The sequence below is a fragment of the Squalius cephalus genome, assembly GCF_949319135.1.
Source record: "Squalius cephalus genome assembly, chromosome: 3".
Classification (NCBI taxonomy): domain Eukaryota; kingdom Metazoa; phylum Chordata; class Actinopteri; order Cypriniformes; family Leuciscidae; genus Squalius; species Squalius cephalus.
The window spans coordinates 54,240,246-54,259,291 of NC_137124.1; the positions used below are offsets into that span (position 1 = coordinate 54,240,246).

The 19,046-nt window shown below is 37.0% G+C and overlaps 1 protein-coding gene across 1 annotated transcript in view; it reads left to right on the top strand.

Moving 5' to 3' along the window:
• Positions 1–19,046, top strand: part of pmfbp1 (polyamine modulated factor 1 binding protein 1) — a 212,449-nt gene that overhangs the window by 47,397 nt on the left and 146,006 nt on the right. The window contains exons 2-3 of the mRNA XM_079865493.1: positions 895–977; positions 16,577–16,723. Of these exons, the coding sequence (XP_079721619.1) occupies positions 903–977; positions 16,577–16,723 (222 nt within the window). The 5' untranslated portion in view covers positions 895–902. The remainder of the gene's footprint in view (positions 1–894; positions 978–16,576; positions 16,724–19,046) is intronic.

Here is a 19,046-nt window from a genome sequence, read left to right on the forward strand (position 1 = left end):
CTACCTACATTTCTATAAGGAGCTGTTTACACGACACCGTTTTCAACTAAAAACGGAAAACTTTTTATGCATTTTGGTTGTTCATTTACACGACAACAGCGTTTTGGGTGCCTAAAAATGCAAACTTTTGAAAACGGGTTTCAGAGTGTAAGTTTTTGAAAACGGTCTCAGTGTATATAAACAACAGAAACGCGAATCTGACGATGACGTCATGCTCATGCATATTACAAAGGAAAAACTTTGCTCCGTTTTAAGCATATCGTTGTCGTGTAAACGTACCCTAAAACACCATAAATGAATTCACTGCAGATTCCAGCTGAAATGAACACTAAAGGCAGTAAAACAGCAACAGCTTTAATTTTTCATTTCCACAAATTATGAGCACAGGAGCAGATAATGGAATAATAAAGACTGAACTCAAAACCCTTTTACTATAACACAGGATTTATAAACTAATATTAACGTTTGCATCACATAACCAGCTCCATGTTTGTACTTTTCTAACCAGTAAACTTGCTCGTTAGCTCACCTGGTACAGAACTGCACTTGAAACAGTCCTGTGAAACACGAGTCACGATAAAAGATCTCAAAGACTCACCAGCGCCACTCATCAGACATTTCATTTCCGAACTGATACGAACAACACAAAACTTTGTCAGATTCATGTTAATCAGTTTCAGATTCTCACAGGAGATTTCACTTAAAAAGTGTCGCAAAATTAGCTAGAAGCAACGTTTTTTGCACAAATGAAGCCATTGGCACGTTTTTCCGCTTGGACTGGGTTGATCTGAAGTTAGCCTACTTTATGTGAGTTACTGCTGACGTATTCATTTTCATTTAGCTAAACCTGAACACTGATCTGGCATCTCTCTGTCTCTCTCTCTCCACTACTAGTCTGAGATATGATGGAATCCAGTCGGGATGTTGTACCGGAGCAGCCTGAGGAATCTCTCTCAGATCAAAGCATCAAAGCTAAAGTAAGTTTCAAACTATTGAATTTCCATGAAGCTTGAATCAGCTTTCTCTGTTGTGACAATCAGTGTGTTCCAAACCTTACAGAGCTGCCTCACTGTGTACTGTCTGTCTGTCTTTTCTGATGAAGTAAACTTGCTCGATAGCTCACCTGGTACAGCAGTGCACTTGTGATGCGAAGCACTAAGGTACGAGTCTCAATAAAAGACTTAACTTTTTATGTCACATTTGCTTTTATTAACACTCGGTTAGCTTTAGTGTAGGTGGTACATTATTTTCTAATGCAATAGAACAGTAACCTTTTAGCAGCGCTCACTGGACATTTGATTTCTGAACTGATGCAATATGAACCAGCGTAACGACCAGCGTAATTTTTTGGAGTATCATTTTGCAGAAATGTCGCCTCAGGCACTTTTTTCCCAATGAGCCTTGGTTGAATAGTCCAGTTTGTAACTGTTTTTCATCATTATTATTCAGCCCTGAACACATTTAGAATTTATATTTTTCCACTGTCTTGGGATGAACATTTTTAAAGAGTTTGTCTCAATGGATTGCCTTTTCCGTGAGCCAAAAAAACTAAAACAAGGCATCTTATAAGGCAACATAATTTATCTACCTTCTTTTCAGTGTAGTTTCAGGATTGTCAATGCAGGTAAGCAGCCCACTAAGTGTTGCAATAGACCCATTTTTTACATGACAACAGCCACTACTGACTGGATGCTACTGTGTGTTGTTGCATATGCAGTGCATGACCTCAATCCCGTTCCTCTGCTCTCCATCTGCTAAATGGAAAAACCCATGTGCTCCCATGTGTCTTTATTCAGCGTATTGCACCTGCCTGAGCGTAAGGAGGACCTGAAACACACAGATACCCCTGAGGGTATCTGATGCTTGGTTAGGCAGTTATGTTAACTATAGCATGCCATAAACGCCTACATAAGCAAATGACTGAATAATTCACAGTGCTTGGCAGATCTGTAATTAATAGTATCTTGTGGGCCCCTCCATAATTCATTTATGCTGCCCATGTGTGGTAAACAGAGCTGGCCCAAAATGAGGAGAGAGAATGAGGTGACCTGATGCTCAGACCCAACATATCCATGTTCCTTCATTTAGCCTGAAGGAAGGTGATGTCCTCATGAATACCGTACATGTATGTATACATGTATGGGCACTTGTGTGCTAATGTTAGCATAAGCAGCAGCTGCATCCTGCTTTATTATTGCTGTTATGGCGTTTTTTTGTGTGTGTGCGTGCGTGAGCGAAATCCAGCAATCTTAATAGGACTCCACACAATCTAGAATTTCATGTGAGAGCAGAAGATTTCCCTTTGCAGATTTTGTAACAGGTTCCAGTCACCCAGATTCGCCACATTGACCAAAAAAAAGTTGCTTGGTTTGAAAGTGACTTCTGCATGAGCTGTGCTACATACTGTACATCGCGACACTATAGACAATGGACATTCTTGCATTCAGAATTTCTCTAATGTGACCATACCTTTAAGAGAATATTCGGGGTTATTTATTAGCCTAACAAATGTTGGTCTGTTTTGAAATGTTGCTTTGTGAAAGCTAATCAAACTAAGAATAAAATGCAACATTTTACTAGTTTTCTCAAAGCTGTACACAAAAGGTAGTGGAAGGTACATTTTTAAAAGGTACATTTTTTTCGTAAATATTTTTTTGCCCTCATATTTTTTGTCATAAATAATAAATGACAATAGCTTACATTCTTTTGCCTCTGTTTGTCTCAAAATTCAGTCAACAATCAATGCATAGAACCCAAGTCCCCATCCTTTTTAAAAATTTTTTTTTTTACATTTTGATAATCCGTTACACTATACTATATCCGATAGTACGTTACAATATAGAAGAAATGATCTGTTGTTACTTCGGTTTCAATCTCTACTTTAAAAGCTGTTCATATCCCAGGTCATATCATGATCCTATTCCCCTCCACTTCCTCTATTACTTATCTTCAGTAAAATGCTTTATAAATGCAAGGGTCACATTGCTGCTTTACATTTGTCATCTTTCCATAATACACTTTTTTTTTTTTTTTTTTTTTGTAATTAAATTTGTTATTCAATGATTAACACCAATGACATTTTCACATAAAATATGAATTGCTTTTTTAGATATAGCTTCATATAGGATAAAGATCGCAGTCTAAAACGCTTTTGCAATAAGAAAAGTTGATGTTAATTTGAGTGAAAGTCTTAATTTCTTTGATAGATGCGGCTGGACTCATAGCATTAGTGTGTGGGGCATTAGAGCTACTATTGATTTTGCATATTTAAACAGCTCCAAACAAAGAGAGAGGCTTAAAAGGGCACAACTAATTAGTCAGTTGTCAATAATTGACTCTAAGATGCAGAATGACTAGAACTGGCTTTGATTGAAAGGCCCGCTTATCTTTTACAGATCTGAACGAGGAGGTTTTTTTCTTTTTCTTTTTTCTTTCTCAAGCATTCAGTGTAGAGGGAAGTGAGTAGAAGCGAGCTCTGTTGAGTATGAATCATTAACTTAAAGCGGACCATGTCTGTTTCATCAGTCATTGAATACTTACTAATAGACTGTCAAATTGTTGCCTCTGGGTTATGCTGTGATAACCTTGGCCTCAGTCCATACATACGCACATACGAGATGTGCTCTGGCAGGGAATCGGGTGATGTCAGCTGTCAGCCCTGGGGACAGCGGTTCAGTTTAGTGTCTAGCTCCTCCTTTTGAAGTCTACCAAACATGAAATGATTCCCAGAGCTGTTTTCTGACCTCTGATTAGTCATGGTGGAAATCTTGTCCTGCACCATTTAAGTTATAGATATGAATAATACCTCAAATCGTGTTGCTTGCTGAGGACTCGTGTGCTATTCTTTTTCTGAGCAATCAGCTTTCCACCTACTGGATGATGAAACAAGCTATGATGAAAAAAAAAACTCATAGTGAAACTGAAATAGAGACCCAAGCCATATCTATGGACCAGAATATCATATACAGTAGACTTGGTTTTAGGTCAGAGAGCAACCACCTAGGTCAAATAAGAGTGTTCAAGTTAAGAAGATCTTGGAAACTTATAGTACTCTCTATATATATTCATGCTGGTTTCATATGGTTTGGAAAGACTTTAATACCACAAGAAAAGTTTAAATTTAATGAATAAAACATATTCTAAAAACATATTTTCCTTACCATGCATTTATGTAAATGTACGCATCTTTAATCCTTATTTTTAAAAAAATGTTTTAAAAATAAAAATATAATGCCTTGAAAATGATATTTTTCTTTGAAAAAATTACTTAATTTCTTGGTTCATGTTTCTTTCTCTGCACGATGGTTGCCACACTACCTTGATTTAACGTTTTCAAATATGAATAGAAAAGTGAAGAAGTTTTGATAAAATACAATTGAAAAAAAAATACAAATCAAAGAAAAAAGTATTTTTAAAATTGTATTCTTCTAATGATTTCGACTTTATTATATCAGGACTTTTTTCTGATTTACTGATTTTTTTCCCTTAAATTAAAGAGAAGAGGTGTATTCAGGTCATTGCATTTTCTCTGTTTTTCTTAGTAAATTAACAGATCTGTCAATGACCCCCAGAGCACCCTTGCAACCACACACATTTTCTTCATAAAATGTTCAAATCTAGTTACAATTAAGTTTTTGTAATACTGGTGTTTATTGAACTCATCAGAACGATGATGTTTGTCCTTGTGCCGTGTCACACAAAGGGGCCATACATGGGGTCATCACTGACCTCTCCCTCGCTCACGTTACCTCTAAATCTCATTTTCAGCGCCACGGCATTGTGTGCAGCGTGCTCTGGTGGCTAAAGGTGCTTGATAAAAGCTATAACTTATCTCACGTTTGAAGCTAATGGGAAGAACACTGGCCACAGTGAAAAATAAATTACATTTTTTCCCCTCTTGTGCGCTGCCCTTCTGACCCATCACGTAATATAGCAGTGGTGAGAGTATGCATTACATATCCGAGGCATTCGAATTTATCTGTACTGCACAACGCTGACTGATGCATTTGAAAATAATGTACTGCAGTCCCAACATTACAGGACCCTGTAACTAATGGACAGCTCTCGCCTGAGCTCGCCTCTGTATATCATTCAACTGCTGCACCTCATCAAGCCCAGAGTCCTTTACAGAGCCGCACACAACATCCTTTACTTTCTCTCTTGCTCTTATGGTACGTGTCCACTGGATTGGAATAAATCTGCTCACTGCTGCTTTGGGTTTTGTCTCTAAAACATTCAGTGATTCAGTGGTTGGCGGTCTGTGATTGCTTTAAATAGTCATCGTATGTGTTTTTCTAGACTATAGGCACTTTATTTAATCTAAGATATTTCAGCAATTAGTTTTGCCATATTTTTTAAATGCCTTTTATGAATACATTTTGTTTTACCCTTGTACCAGAACCAGACTTTCATTAAAGGGATAGTTCACCCCAAAATTCTGTCATTAATTACTCACCCTCATGTTTCAAACCCGTAAGGCTTTCGTTCATCTTCGGAACACAAATGAAGATCTTTTTGATGAAATCTGAGAGCTTTCTGTCCCTCCATAGACATCTACGCAACTACCGTTTTGACGCTTCAAAAAGTTCATGAAGTGATCGTAGGAAATTGTTTAAAATGTGATTTCCTTCACAGATTGTTATTAAAACAAAAAGCATAACTTGAGATGTGGTGGAAATGGCAGCGTCATGTAAATGTTGTGAATTATTGAATTTATTTAATTTCCACACCACTATCAGCAACAAATAGAATTCCAAAAATAACAAAGTGAAAATGTTAGTGGTGTTTGTGCATGACACAAGGCGTGTGTGGTTTATGCGTGGTTAATAGAGCTTTCTAGATTGCTAGGTTGTTCTGGGTGGTTGCAGATGTTCATACTCTCTTCTAACTTTTCTTGTATATTAGCATGATCGGTTAAGATATTATTTTTCTCCACGATTAAAGGCCCGTTCACACCAAGAAATATACTATAACAATAGCTATGTTGGCATCCACACCAAGGGATGATAATGTTTTGTTTATTATAAGCAAGCACTGCAGTAGACCATTCAGACACACTATTGTCATGATGATTTTGTGAACCTGATAAACTTCTAGATTATTAATAAATTAAGTCTCAAGCTAGTTCTTTATGATAATCTGTCTTGGTAATGATGTTGACGCTCTCAACGCTCTACCAAGGACATCTAGCATTTGCCAGAAGTGTATAACAGTAAAAAGGGCTGTTCTGTTTCACTTTACCTTACCTTTTTTTTTCCCTACTTTTTTATTTAATAAAATAAAATATGTATTATTTTTAACTTATTTAATAATTATTGTCAAGGTTAAAAAATTGTCAAAAAATAAATAAATATTCAAAACCTGCATACATACTACAGTAAATCAGTGGCACATCCACATTCAGAAGGTAATAAGTGCCTGATGAGTCTTCTTTGAAGCTCAACTATATCCTAACTCTTTTATCCTCATCCTCTTTCCACAGTCCATATTTCTTTAAATAGTGTTTATCTGAAATTACCAAGGCCAGCTGCCTGCTTAAGCCAAATCAGCCCAGAGAAAGAGAAGGAGAAGATGAAAAGGCCAAATGAATTCCATCCACACAGAGGTCAAAGAGACAGAAATGCATAGCAATGCAGTTTGGTCAGCAGACAGGAGAAGATGGGATGCTAATAAGATCACAGAGAGATGGGGAGCTCGGGCCCCTGGGAAACGTATAAAAGTGTTGTCTGCACATTACAAAAAAGGCCTAGCTGAAAAAATAATGATGCTTGCCTTAAGGTTTATTAATAATCAGAGGCAGACTTTTTTGTCCAGAGGATTGTTATGGCGTGGAACCAGCACTAACCAAATCAGAGCAGATAGAGAAAGAAAGAGAGAGAGATAAACCAAAAAATCAAACCAAAGCCTCTTCCTTCCAGTTCTGTCTAGGTGTTATGCTCAGCTGATGTGGACTCTCATTATCTGCACTCTCCTTTTACTCTTAATGGAATACTCAGAGGGTGCAGCAGCTGACGTTTGGCATGCTTTTCCTCCCGGACAATGCCCTTCCTCTAACAAAGGTGCACAGGAGCAGAACAGGGCCTGCTCGAGTCCGCTAGAAAAAGACCTGAAAGCTCTGTCTTGATGCCCTCAGCCTAATTGGAAATTCAAAGAATAGCTAATGAAATGAGAGACCTGGATGAAGCATGTGGTATTTTGTATCGCCCATCAGGAAAGGCCAGTGCTGACCTTGCTTTATCATGCTGTGGATAACTTAAGTGGATCAGATATCAGTTATGAAAGAGTAATGCAATTATAATGCAACAATGCGGAGTGCAGAATGCTGTGAGGAAAAGACAAATATGTTCTTAAACCCTATGGGTGTGTGAAAGCCATAAGTCAGCAGTACTTCACTTTAATGCTCATTTTAAGGTCGGCAAGTTTATTTACTTGGTTTTTCACAACCGATTCAGTGTTCACCTAAATCAGCTGTTCACAACCATGTTCCTGAGCTGATGAGTTGAATGAATCGTGATTAGGGAGACCTCCAAAATGTGCCTTTATGAACAGGGCTGTTAACCACTGACCTAGATAACAATTTTGCAAAGTATGACTTGTTTCTTGATCTTCTGTTGGTAGTAGAACGACAGGTCCAAGCAAACAAAAGTCCTAACATTCTTCTTAACCTAAAGAACTAAAGAACTTAACACTAAAGCCTGAAGAATGTTTCAGGATGGACAATTCTATCTGACCAAATGGCCATCAATTAATTACACTTAGAAAAAGTTAGAATGTCAGATTTTGCACAAGGCATAAAAAACTATACTCTAGGCAAATGGTGTCCAGTCCTGCACATGGAGGGCCACTTTCGTGTAGAGTTTGGCCCTGTCCCAAATGGCGCACTTCATGAGGACTTTCGGTCTCATGGACTTAAAGGGATAGTTCACCCAAAAATGAAAATTCTGTCATCATTTACTCTCCCTCAAGTTGTTCCAAACCTGTATGATTTCCTTTCTTCTGCTAAACACAAAAGAAGATATTTTAAAGAAGGTTGGTAATTAAACAGTTGCTGGTCCCCATTGACATCCATAGTATTTTTTTTCCCTTCTATGGAAGTCAATGGGGTCCATCAGTCGTTTGGTTATCGACTTTCTTCAAAATATCTTCTTTTGTGTTCAGCAGAAGAAAGAAAGTCATACAGGTTAAATTGCGCGTGCTCGCTGAGTCTACGAGTCCCTAGTCCGTCCCATTCAGCATTTTAACGCTCTTAAAGGAGAACTCCGGTAAATTTGAACATTGAGCTCATTTTTTTTGTAAATTTGGAGTGCTGTCAGTACAGAGAACAACGACAAAAATCGGTGTTGCCTACACCGTGTTATCCTCTTTTTAAAATTTGCACCCTGTTGACTTCAATGGGGCAAGTTTTAAACCTGCTTTTAGCCTCTTAACATCCTTGATGTGTCATTACAAGTGCACAGGCATTGTGAGTGATTCCTTCAGTCAACACGGGTGAATCTGACTGCAGTAGATGTGAAAGATATGAATAAAAATGATGTTAATTCAGTCAGCGCACATACCTGTATTTTCTTCCTGTTTTTGGTCAAAGTCCACAGTAGTCGATTGTCGAGTTCACGTGCATAGGTTATCACGTTATTACGATCGAGTGTGTCCCAAAAATATCTCTCAATGCGCCCTCGTGGACTCGCGCCAAGGGCTCTATAGGTCTGCACTACATGACGTCACCAAAGTGTGGACTCTGAGGAAGTCCACAAGTCCGGAGTGTGCCATTTGGGACAGGGCCTTTAATTCCAATCTGCTCCAACACAACTGCTTGAAATTTACTAGTAATCCCGAAGACTTTGATTAGATGGTTCAGGTGTGTTTAATTAGGGTCTGAACTCTACAAGAAAATGTCCCTTAAGAACCAGGATTGGACCCCCCTGCTCTAGGCTTATACATTAATTACCCCTAATGATAGATTGATGAGAATGTTTCACAAGTCTCAACCTCAAGCCTTAGCCCAACTCTAACCTCAATTCTAAACTTAATCCTAAAATTAGATTTTTGGTTTATAGCGGAGGTAGCCAGCCTACTCCTGGAGGGCTACTACCATCCTGCAGAGTTCAGCTCCATTCCTAATCAAACACACTTTATCCAGCTGATCGAGGTGTTCAGGATTGCTTGAAAAATAACAGGGAGGTATGTTGGAGCAGGGTTGGAAGTGAAGTCTACAGGAGGGTAGCTACCACAGGTTTATAGGAATATTTTTTGAAAAACCAACCAAGTCATACCCAGTGAAGTCTTATATGTTAGAGGTCGAGCATTATGGGTCTAGATATTGTAAATATTTAGTTTGGCTTCACCCAGGTTTGTACAGTGGGTCTGGTATCCACTGTCCTCTTGAGCTTGCTTCAGATGAATGGCATGGCGAATCAGACATCGAGAGTTGTAGTAATTGGCCTATGTGGAAAACTTTGCTGGGAATGGTTTTAAACCAGGAAAGCACTGAAATGCCATCTAGGTGGTTAATGGTTAGTGATGCAGCATTCAAAGGTTGACCACACCTGATGCAAAATGGAACCTGGGAGTCACTGTCCCAATTTGAGCAAATCCCTGCTGCCTCATTGTCTCCTGAAGTGGCCTTGTGCTGCTCACATTTATTAATGGTCCACTAGAGGATTTATTTTATTATTGTCTTTATTTCTTTTTCTGCATGTTTTCTGTCTGGCTATCATTTATAATTTCCCAAACTGCGTCCATTGCATCAGCTTGATTTAGATGGATCTGATGGAGTCAGTGTTTTTTTTTTTTTTCATGGTAAATAGCTTGTGTTTCAATGTCAAGGCATTAACGGTAAAATTGTGCCTGGTATATTTTCATTTGCTGACTATAACAGCCCCAGAACATAGTCATTGTGTCCTACCCCACCCCCACCCCATATTTCCATCTCTCTCTATAGCTTTGATGTGCGCTATCAGTAAGCCACATCGCTAACAACCCTCTGCACCCCAAACCACTCCATGTCAGCACCTTTTGATGTAGCCTATGTGCACATCCAAATAGAATTTTTAACAAGCTGCCATTATCATTTTGATTTCTGCCTGAATGAAAAGAGTGACCTCTGGCATTTGTGCGGAGAGTGAGGTGGAGGAGGCAGTGCAGGCAAATATGGCTCATTGACATAAAGCCCAATGTTGTGTGTGCCGTTTCTGAGATTGTAGCATAGGAGTGAGAAGAGATGACAGACTCACAGATAAGGCCTCTTTAGTTCTGGGTTTACTCAGAGGGGGCTAAGCTGACATGTGAGGAGTTTCTGAATGTTTTAGCCAAGGAGGTGACAAGTCATTTTATGTAGATGGTCTTAGAACTACTCTCCTATCAACCAGTCAGAGGGTTTGGCTAGGGTTCATTTTAGGGCTGGGGTTGAGACATCAAAATTTGATATCTAGCAAACATTTCACTTCTGATTTTAGAGGTAGTTTATGGTATGTTTTGGGTCAAACTAAATATTTTGATCCTGAAAAGATCTTAGTAAAATTACAGTTACCCTAGTTGCAGGAATAGGCAATGTCCTGGTGTGCCACTGTCCTGCAGAGTTTAGCTCCAACCTTAATCAAACACACCTGAACAAGCTATTCAATGTCTTCAGGATTACTAAAGACAGGCATCCACTGTCCGATTTCTTTAGTATCTTTAGTAGGGATACTTTTATCATAAAAAATATATTACAATTAATTAGCACCCTTCTGAAACCTAAAATGACAAATGAGACACCCTACGGTCTTGTGGACTTAACAGACACGCACACACGCTAGCCATTTCAGGGTTGGAGCTAAACTCTGGAACCAACGTTGCCTATCCCTGCCCTAAACCTGGACTAACTTGAAAAATACACACTTTGCCCCGATTATAGCTAAAGAGCCAGCTATGCCAATGATTTTTAATGGTGATTTGACATGTTATTGAAACAAAAACTTAGCAAACAGTTTTGTAGATTTTGGTCTATCCTCTTTCAAATAAATCGAATTCTTAAAAAAAAAAAAAAGGGTAACGTTATGAAGATGGCCCCCAAGTGAACCTACTTCCAAAAGGATTTGGTGCATATCAGTTGCTTCTATTTATATATTAACAAAGTTTCTTGGTCACTACAAAGAGCCTGCAGGTACAGTAGGCCAATGATCTACAGTGTATTACTCTATTAATATAATATGTGACCCGTGCTGGCAAAAGGAGTGGGAATGCTCACAGGATAATTTCGAGCTACAGCCAAAACAAGTGAAAAATTAAGATTTTCGGCTATTTTGAGGTTTTCAAAAAAATGGGTTCATTAAGCCCTCGTCTAGCGATCCCAATGTTCCAAATATCCCTATGCTTCCAAAAAACATCTAAAAGTATCTTTATTTGTACATTTTCTGAGAGGAGTACCTTACCTGTCCATGGAAAAACGATCTTACTCGCGCTTACTTATTCTTACTCGATCCCGATGTACACACATACACAGAATTACTGTATTTCAAAATATCTGTCTTGGCAAACATTATCTGTGATGTCTTATGTGAATGTTTAACTGTTGGGGAAAAACATCTGATGTGTAACATTATTTTAGATCCGTGCGGTACAGTAGGTCTGAATATATAGGCTGTCTGTTTCATTCATGTTAATCAAACAATTGTGGTATCATGGAAAAAAAGTTGAATATATATTTTTCATATAGATATTTGGTTTTGACTTGGTGTGTGCCAAATTTGGTGTTATTACCAGGGATTTTATTATTTATTTAAGTGTTATTTTTAAGATTTTAAGGTAAGTTGATTTTGTTTTGGAACCTTCAGAAAACTTTAACTCTATTTTTCTCAAAATTGACTTTGCTGACTCTATCGACAATAACAATTTTTTGAAAATAAGCTCATTGCCACTCATTTTGCCAACACGGGTCACATATTTTACTGTATTACAAAATCAGTTAAATAAATAAAATCACTTTAACAAAAAGTTTATCATAATCTCTAAACATAAATTTCATGGTATAGCTCACTTTACATTCATCAAAGGTTGGTGTATCATGTTGTGAACTTTTATTTATTGTGATTTGTCCATACTCTCTCCTTGTTGGAGGTGAGATAAAAAGGACATAATGCAATTCTGTACAAAAAAGGCTATTTGTAACAGACGATTAAAAAGAAATCCCATGGCCCTAGCCGGACAAAGCGCTTCTCTTCTTTTCTTTTTTTCTCTCTCCCTCCATTTATTTTTTCTTTTCTGCTCCGCAGACAAAGTTGCAATTAGCATGCTAATGCCGAGATCTGAACCTCAAAAGCTACAGAGTCAGTAGGAGGCTTTTCTGGGTGTCTGGAGATAACAAAGGACCTTTTACAAAAAAAAAAAATTACTAGATGAAACACTGCCATTTATTCTGAAAGGCCTGATTTCCTCAAGATACGGATGTTTGGCTCCTTTTAATCCTTTTCCTCAATATGCTATTGAAGTTGTGTGTTTATGGCTTGTTGTGGTTAATTACTTTGCGTACACTTTACCATTCTCCCTTGGGTAGAATACAGTGGATCATCTAGAATTTTTTTAAGCTGTTTGGGTGTATTTTACAGTCTGGAGTGGTTTATTTAAGAGTCCTACCAGGTTTGTCTTTTCAAAGAATTGAAGGATCAAAGGATCTCCTAATGCAGAGGTGCTGGGCACCAGCTAAGACCTGTGGTTCAAAGATGGATGGTCTTAACGTTAGCTTAGAAATAATGAAGAGTGCATAATAACCCTATTAAATGGACCTTGGAGTCCAGACCCTAGTGCCCATAGTCCAAGAAACAAAGAAAAGTGTACAGTGCTGCAGTTGAGAAAGAAAATAGACGTTCTCCTTGATTATGCAGTCAAAGGGAAAAAAAATTGTGTGAAAAGTGGCCCCAATGGTATAAGGGGCTTCTGTGATCAAAGCACCCGAGGCCTGTTCTTTGCTGAGCCCATTATTTTTTTTAATAATTCAACAGCCCGTCCGAACCTATATGACTTGCTTTCATCTGTGAAACACAAAAAAGACATTTTGAATAATATCTTAGTGTTTTTGGTCCTTACATGGTCCATACAAAAAACAGCTGAAATGGTCTTTAAAACAGAAAAAAAAAGTAATATTCACTGTAAATAAATGTAAGTACAATGATAAATCATAATTTTCAAGCATTGTGCCATAAGTTACAGTGAAATTCTTCAAAATGTATATAATTCATTTTCAGTTTTCGCTCATGTTTCAGTTAATATCTGTAACCTTCACTTCTTCATAAGCCATGGATCACAATCTGCTATGGATTTCATACATCAGTCTAAACACAATTAAATCTTGATTAGATCATTCAACAGTTTACATAACAGCCCTTATGTTTATTGCTCTCAAATGAGTTCACTCGCTTAGCAATAGCAACATCAGATGTTCAATCTGATGGAAGACAGTGCTTGGAGAAATTGATTTCCTAACCCTTCTGTATCATAATCTAATTTATCGGTGCACATTTCAGATGTTCATTAAAACATCTTTATGTGTGTTATCTAAGATTTTCCTCACTGATGTGCCCACTTATGCTCTCTATGATTTGAGATCGACCTCTTCAGTGCATACACTCATTTAGACTTTGGCCTCTTGTTTTTTCTTTCTTTTTTTTTTTTTACAGGGTACTACAAGTAGTTCACAGTGAGATTGTTGCTTCCAAGGCGAATCCTATTGTGTCATCTCACTTCTTCTGCACCTCTCACTGTATCACATATTGTGAACCACAATTGCATAGGCCAATTTAGCAGTAGAAAATGGATTCATACAATCCCTGGGGTTCACTTACAAGCACCACCATGACACACTCTTTCTGCCAAGCAATTCCACACGATTGATATGTAAAATATCACAGAAGGGTGCAGTATCTCTCATATTGATACATATACTTCATATGTGGAGCTCTTCATATGTCCCTCGTTGACAGTTTTGAGAATCGGAAGGATGAACTGGGTTTTTACATCTATTCTTCCGTTGGACCATCTCTGTCGTGTACATTATACCAGTTAAAAGTTTGGAATAATTGAATAAAAGTCTCATAAGCTCACCAAAGGCTGTATTTATTTGATAAAAAATACAGTAAAAACAATAATATAGAGTGGTGCAGGGATGACATCAGAACCAGGAATGAGTAATTCACCACTGGTTCCTTTGAGATTTTCCTATGGGGTTTTTCCAATTTATGAGTAAAATAAATAAAATACTTTGCATACTCAAAGCATACTTTGATATTTTGTTCTACAACCGCACACTCACTCCCCAAACATTAAGCGTAGCGTCAGTTCTGGCAGGTCACGTTAGTCAACTCACATCAGCTGGATCTCAGCTGATCCACGTCTATAGGAATAAGACGTCTATCACTTTATACATATATAAGCTCCTCAGTATTATCAACAGCTGTCGCGTTTCTCAGGAGCTAATTCCCTCCTCCATCCCCAGCTCCTCCTCTCGTCAGTCAGGATTTGGCATTCTGATTCCCCCTGAATCAGACTAAATTTCTCTAATTATGTTGTACATTAAAATGAATTAATGATATCTGCAATACATTTATGTTGGTGCTGTTCTGTTTACCCTAAGGGGGGTTATTGCTGTTCTCCCTGCTCTTATCCATGCCAAGCTTGCCCAGAACAGAACCATACCGCCAATCCTAACTGTATGCTAATTGTCAATTGTATTTGGCGATAGTGTTCCTGATAGAAATTCTTATCTAGTTAGCCTACTTATTAGAAACAAACATTTTCAAAAATAAACACAACTGCTTCAAAATGTGCGTTTTCGGTATGAGTGTGTGCAGTTTACATTGTAAAACAAATGTCAAAGTATCGTAATTATATGTTTACCACAGGCTTAATTTTATTCATACTGTACATTGAAAAACCCCATATTTGAAAATCTCCAAGGAGCCAGCTGCGAATTAGTCTTCCGGCTTCTGACGTCATCTCCGCACCACTCTATTGTGAAATATCATTACATTTTAAAATAACTGTTTTCCATCTGAATATATTTTAAATTTAGTTTATTCCTTTGATTTAAAGCTCCAGTCTTCAGTGTCACGTGATCCTTCAGAAATTATTCTAATCTGCTGATTTGCTGCTCAAGAAAGATTTCTTATTATTATCAGTGTTGAAAACTGTTTTTTTTTGCTTGATATTTTTGTGGAAACCATGATACACTACTAATAAAAAGTTTGGGGTTAAAAAACAAATTAATATGTTGTTTTTTTTCAACAAGGGTGCATTAAATTGATCAAAAGTGACAGTAAAGACATTTATAATGATACAAAACAATTCTATTTCAAATAAATGGTGTTCTTTTAATCTCATTCTATTCATTCTTTCTATCCTGAAAGGATTTTTCATGTTTCCACATAAATATTAAGCAGCAAAACCTGTTTTCATTAATAATAACAGTTGGTAACAAGTGAGCACCAAATCAGCAAAGTAGAATGATTTTGGAAAGATCATTACTGCATCCAGAGTTGAGTAAAAACAGTACGGCAAAAGATTAGTATGTTCGAATACGTAGTATTCGAAAAACAGTGGACTGATGATGTTAGGTCACGTGACAGTAACAACATGGCGGATGTAGTATGTCCAAATTTAATTCATACTACCTATATTCATCCTATATAGAACATATTTTTTAAATATTCTAATTCAAATATAGTATGCGATTTCAGATGCAGCGCATATGACACTGAAAATTTTGCTTTGCCAGCACAGGAGTAAATAACATTTTACAATATATTAAAATAGAAAACAGTTCTTTTAAAGTGTAATCATATTTCATAATATATATTTTTTTCCCTGTATTTCTGATCAAATAAATGCATAAGAGTAATAAGAGACTTCTTTCAAATACATAAAAAAATCATTAAAATATACATTATTTTATATAGAAATACAGAAATACATTCCAAACTTTTGACCAACAGTGTATAATTAAGGGTTCTCCCTTAATTAGAAACTTTAATTATATCAGTAATGAGAAAAGGCCCCAAATGACCCATTCGTACTGTAAAATATTTAATTGTTTTTTAATTTCTTTCTTAATCACATTATTTTGTGCTTTTGTCTTAGGCTTGTCAGAACCATGGCACAGTATGTAGTGCACGTTAAGTTAACAAAACATAAAGCTCTTGCAGGTTCAAATCTGGTCTGTCCATGATTTTCCTCCTCCATTTTCCTGTTTTTTTACAGTCGTAAACTGTAAAATAAATAAATAAACAAATTAATAAATACAAAAAAAAGTTGTATTGTGGTGGGTAGTTTTATGACATCTTTCATTGTGAACACAAAACCTGATTACCTGCGCTAGCAAGATGGCATGACATGGACATTGTTTGGACATTTGTTGGTGACTCTCATACTTATCATGTATACATGCTTGTTAGGCTGAACATGTCCCTGCAGCAGTCACTACATTGAAACAGTGGCCAGGTGTTTGTTTTGACATTCTTAATATTTAATATCATCACAAATAATCATCCAACTCAACACATAACTATCATGGACAACAGTCTATTGACATGGCAGCGGTCATGTGTTGTAGGTGGAGGAGCGAGAGGCTCTGATCCTGGAACTGCAGGATGTCATCACTGAGCTACACCAGGAGATGTCTCTGAAAGAACAGCATGAGCTCCAGCAGCTTCAACAGCTGCTTCAGCTGGAGACCAGAGTCAAAGAGCTTCAAGAGCAGGTAGAAGACACACTACAGACTTTTCCAGGTCTAACTGGATGTGGATTTCTCATATTTTAATCCCATCTACTCAATATAAATGTGCCTTCCCTAAAACTCTAAAATTAAAAAGTTTGGGATTGGTAATGCTCACCATTTATTAATAAACAGTAAAAATATAAATATTATTAGTTTAAAATAGCTATTTTCTATTTTCATACATTTTTAAATGTATCTGGGATGGCAAAACTGAATTTTCACATGATCCTTCAGAAATCATTCTAATATGTGCTCAAGAAACATTTCTTATTATCAATGTTAAAAAAAGTGCTACTTAATATTCTTTCCATGATTCTTTGATGAATAGAAACAGCATTTATTAAAACAGCTATCTTTTGTAACATTATCTTTTGTGTTTACTGTCATATGTGATCAAATGAATGTGTCATTGCTGAATTGAAAAATTAATTTCTGACCCCTAACTTTTGAATGGCAGTGTATGCATGAACTTATGAATCATGAATTCTATGCAAGCATTTTCATACGCAGAGGGAAAATGAAGATTGCATGCCATCGCAATGAATGGAAATGAAAAAATGAGGTCATATGTATATTGCGGGCAGTTCAAACTCTCCCTCTTTACAAATAAGATCCCATCATCAAGTAGAAAATGTTTTTGATATATTTTTCTGTATTCTGTAATGAACAGCATTTAGGAACTATATATTTTTTGTAACAATGTAAAAATCTTAGTGTCACTTTTGATAAATTTAATGCATCATTTCGGAATGAAATTATTAATTTTTAAGTAAGGGGTGGTATAATGCCCTTTTCACAAGATGTAAAATAAGTATTTGAGTGTGTATGTGAAGTTTCACCTCAAAATACCCCACATATATTTTTGTATATATCATGTTAAAATTGTCACTTTTTGAGGGTGAGCAAAAACGCACCGTTTTTGTGTCAGTACCTTTAAATGCAAATGAGCTGCTGCTCCCCGCACAGGGGGCGGAGCTTCAACAGCTTGTGTCATTTTACCTCACACAGACATGAACTGAAAATTTCAAAAACTTTTAGCCTTTTATGTTCGAATCGGAGTCAGACAATGATGGAGAGACTCAAGAACAAGTGACATCATGGAGAATGCAACAGGTAATTTCTGAATGGTTAGTTGAATGTAGGTAGCTTATGTGTAGGTATCTTCTAGTCATTGATTAGCATATTCTGTTTCCCGGGGGCGGGGTTTATGCAAATTTTAGGGTTTGTGATGTCACTAACCCAGGAGGAATGTTGTGTAGTCTCTACCAGCCGTTTGTTGTAGTCCTTAAAAAGCAATTTCTTTAAAAGAAAATATCTCCCTTTGCTTTGAACTTTGAGCGTTGTAACTTTGCAGATGTTGTTTATGCTCAAACAGAAACATTACACACTAACTAAAGTTAGAAAAGGGAAACCATAAACAACCACCCCTTTAAAAGAAAAATCTTACTGACCCCCCCCCCCCCCCCAATTTTGAATGGTAGAGTGAACTTGTAATTTTCCATCAAATTTTCTTAGCCTTATAAATGTTCTTCATATAGTCCACTTCCCTGAGTGAGGGAGCAACAAATTTAGTGTGCTGAGCATCTCATTGACTTTTTAGGATGTTCGGTGTGAGAACAGAAACACTGCAGGAATGAAGCTGTAGAGCAAACCATTCAATCAGCTCAATGTTCCCCTTCAGCCCAGATGACTGGATGAAAGATTGGCATGTCAGAAGTTTTTCACAGGCATAATACTTGTTAAAACTACAGCAGAAATTCTCTACTACTCACTGATTTACAAATAAACCTGTGAAGATGGGAAATAAAAAAAAAAATGTGACTATACCAGCATTACCCTCTAGCATTTTGAGCGCTGTTAAATGGATTCTTAAACACCTCTGATTGGCCATTTTTAAGTTTCAGACTTGGTACCGAAGTCTGTGATTTTTGACAACTCTAGTTTTTACTATCACATTAACATTTTTGTAAAACATTGACAGTATTTGCTTTTAAGATCTTGCATGTTGACTCAAGGTTAACTTTATGGTTGAACTTTATTTAAAGTTTTTATATATATATATATACATGTTAAAAATAAAAGATTAGCCTAGTTTATTGGTCATTGACTACTGTTAGTATGCCATTCATGGGTTTATCTCCCCTAAAGTGTAAACACTGTGTTGTCCGAGCACCATGAAAACATTGAGTGCGTCTCTCAGATCTGCTAATCTCTTTCCAGCTCAACCATACCGATGGTTTGGGGGCATGGCTACTCTAGCCAGAGGGTGTTTAGCTGCGGTGGGCCCATGACTTATTCGTTACAT